At 49.1% G+C, this 3,274-nt stretch overlaps 1 protein-coding gene across 1 annotated transcript; it reads left to right on the top strand.

Annotated features, from left to right (window-relative positions):
• Positions 1-1,855: 1,855 nt before the first annotated feature.
• On the top strand, positions 1,856-3,274 carry VTN77DRAFT_6395 (uncharacterized protein; the record flags this gene model as incomplete). Its single annotated transcript, XM_069422668.1, has 1 exon — positions 1,856-3,274. One exon carries the CDS (start codon positions 1,856-1,858, stop codon positions 3,272-3,274), a length of 1,419 nt encoding a protein of 472 aa, XP_069281305.1.

The raw sequence follows: 3,274 nt of genomic DNA on the forward strand, positions 1-3,274 counted from the left end.
TAGTCATTGGATTAGATTAGATTATGGCCTTGCCGTAGCTATACGGGTATTCTATCTCCTTCATTATTCTCAGTCTTCTCGGTCTTCGGTATCATGACTGACCAGCCATAATAAATAACAGCAACTAATCAAAGCACGTACATACAGGAAAAGTAAAAGGGGAAAAAAGGCGCTCACTCAGACTGAAAAGAATTGAATTGCATTGATCATGCTAGGTAGGTAGGGTAATAGGTTCTTAGGTAGGTAACAATAACCGTGTGGACTGGACTTCGTTCGTAACTTTCATTTCATCGTTCCAGAAACTAAAATAATTCTTCGTCTTATTCTTTTGATTTTCTCTCTCTCTTTTTTTTTCTTTTCTGTCTGTCTGTCCGTCTTCTTTTTCCCCCCTTTTCTCTATCCTGATCTATGTACTGTACAGTACCGCCTAGGTAATTGCATATAATCAATTAATTAATGAGATCATCAGATCAGCTCAGGTCAGATCAGGTGAGGTGTCATATCAGGGTTAAGTTCTAGATAGATAGATCGATCGATCGATCGTTCGTTCGTTCAAGAAAGTCCAAGAACATTCATTGTAGTGGCGAAAGAGTCTATGATTTCAATAATCAATGTCAATGTCAATATCAATTTCTTTTCTCTTTTCTTGAGGAGCAGCTGTGGCGGCGGCGGCAGCAAGTCGAGTACTCACTCCGTCGACTTGACTAGCAGGCCTTGCCTCCTCTGAGGTCTGCTCTGCAAATGATGTCTTCTTTCCCTTCTGTACTGCATGATGTCCGCCCCTGACGTGGCGCTTTGTTCTGCTGACTCACTCACTTCTTCCCCTTGCCGACTATCATTGATTGTCATCATCATGTATATACTGGGGCAGACTTGCTTGAACTAAAACTATACAATACTATGATGTACCGTACTTGTATCTGTACCTAGCGGTGAGGGCATAGCTTGGCTTACCTTGGCTTAGTTTAGCTTAGTAGGGTTTTCTGGGGGTGTATATCCATACCTACCTGTAGTGCCTAGAAGGTAGGTAGGCATTCAAATGCTGTTGCTTGTTTGCTTGCTCTCGGTGGGCTTCAAGTTCAAGGTTGCTTTCTCTTTACCGTTTCCGGCAATATCGACGTCAAGACTCTGGAGTTGTGCATATCCAGTACTGTAATTGATGAAGCCAAAAAAAAAGGAAAAAAAATCGAGTATTTCTGTGCAGTCTGTCGATAATTGATTAGGGCCAGATCCAGGTTTAGACCCTGCTACCTAGATACCGGTAATATTGATGTTGGACGGTCCTGGCTAGACCACATTCCTGACGCAGCCGCAGCCCGCATCGGGCAACTGTAAGAACCCTGCCTGAATCCTCAGAATTGGATCTGGAGGATCTGCATCTGACTTCCAGGAGTCGGATTATTGGACACTCACAGTTCGTTATTTTTAGCCCGCCTGACAGGCTGACAGACTCTCCGTCAAGACTGACCTTCCGTCTGGCGATTTGATTCGCGAATGCCAAATGCGCCATGAACATGGCCATAACCATCTGGACAATGCTGACAGATCCACAGTTTACTGTAATTCCTCAGGCTTCTGTTTCTGGAAGTTAGCTGTTTTCAGACCGAGGGTTGTGTTCGCTTTCTGGATCGGGAAATGTAGGCACGCTGTAGCTATTCCTCTGAATGTGACAGCCGGATACGTCGCAATGCTTTCAGCAGTCTCCCTCATGGGAGGAGAATCAGAGACAAACAAACCCCCTGTCTCACCCTGTCTTCTATTTCATTTTTCTCACCTTGATCAAGATCTTTCTTCCAGTCAATACGTGTTTGTCTCAGTGTTGGGTTCGGTCTGGAGGAACGAAGTAAAAAACAAAATGAGATCCACAATCCAGGCGAAACGAACCCAGGCCGTCTTCCTCGCCTTTACCCTTCTCTTCGGATCGTGGTTCTTGATTTTCTACTTTCGTCACTGGGCGGATGGGAATGATCTGTTGACCGGCGTGGGCGAGATAGCGATCGGGCGGGCGCACTGGCGGGATGATTGGGAGGAGACCCATCTCAACCATGTCCAAAGCCCCGATTTTGATGATGGAGAGGCAAAAGGTAACGTCATTCAGCATGGATCAGTCTCTAGACAAGCCAATCCATCCCTGACAACGGACGCCCCCCAGAGTGGTGATAAGACATCACCAACCCCAGCCGCCTCGTGGCCGCCTGCTGAACTCGCCGACACTGGTGAACCCTCTCAACTCGCCTGTCCAGCACCCGCCGGAGCAAGGTATGACCATCTTCGCAATACACCCACCAACAGAGGTCCCGCTCGTTTCCGCGCGAACAAGATACACTACCTGTTCGCCTTGAACCTGCATCAGTCGGCGGAGGTCATGCCACGCCTGCTGGGGAGCATCGTACAAGCAATGGAATACCTCGGACCGGAGCGATGCGCCTTGTCGGTCGTCGAGGGACCGTCTGAGGATGGCACGCACGAGATTCTCGCAAGATTCCAGACGGAAATTGAATTGATGGGTTCCCACTTCTACCTCAACACCAGCTCCTTGGACCCGAAAGCACCAGGTTCGAAGCGCATCGAGACACTGGCGGAACTGCGGAACATGGTATTGGCTCCGCTGCGAAGGGGTCCTGATCGACACAAGTTCTCATCAGAGTCGATTGTCATCTTCCTCGACGAGATTGCTCTCTGTCCCGAGGATATCCTCGAGTTGCTGCACCAGCACGTCACCCAGTCAGCCCATATGACATGTGCCTTCGATTGGATCTTCGAAGGGAGCACATTCAACAACGTCTGGGTGTCGCGGTCCATGGCGGGGGATCTCTTCTTCGAAATCCCTCACGACGGCTCATGGGCCTACAAAGACGATCTGTTCTGGGATGACCCGTCCAGCCGCGAAAGATACGAGTCGAAATTGCCTTTACAGGTCTATTCATGCTGGGGAGGGATGGTCACGATAGACGCACAACCGTTTGCCCGAGGCAAATTGAGGTTTCGGAGCTCAGAAGAGGGTGAATGCGTCATGGGTGAAGCTACATTGCTGGCCAAAGACATGTGGCGACAGGAGATGGGGAAGATCATGGCCGTGCCCACCGTCAATGTTGGATATTCAGACCACGAATGTAGCAAGACGAAGGAGCGGAGAGGTTACGTTCACGATCATGTCGACATGACCAGCTCCGTCGACACTCCAGAGGAGATGATCGATTGGCAGACGAGGCCTCCAGGGATGGTTAAATGCCTCCCAGACTGGAACCAACCGTCCTGGGTAGAACCGGTGTAG

The sequence above is a fragment of the Rasamsonia byssochlamydoides genome, assembly GCF_041956645.1.
Source record: "Rasamsonia byssochlamydoides strain NRRL 3658 unplaced genomic scaffold VTN77scaffold_5, whole genome shotgun sequence".
Classification (NCBI taxonomy): Eukaryota; Fungi; Ascomycota; class Eurotiomycetes; order Eurotiales; family Trichocomaceae; genus Rasamsonia; species Rasamsonia byssochlamydoides.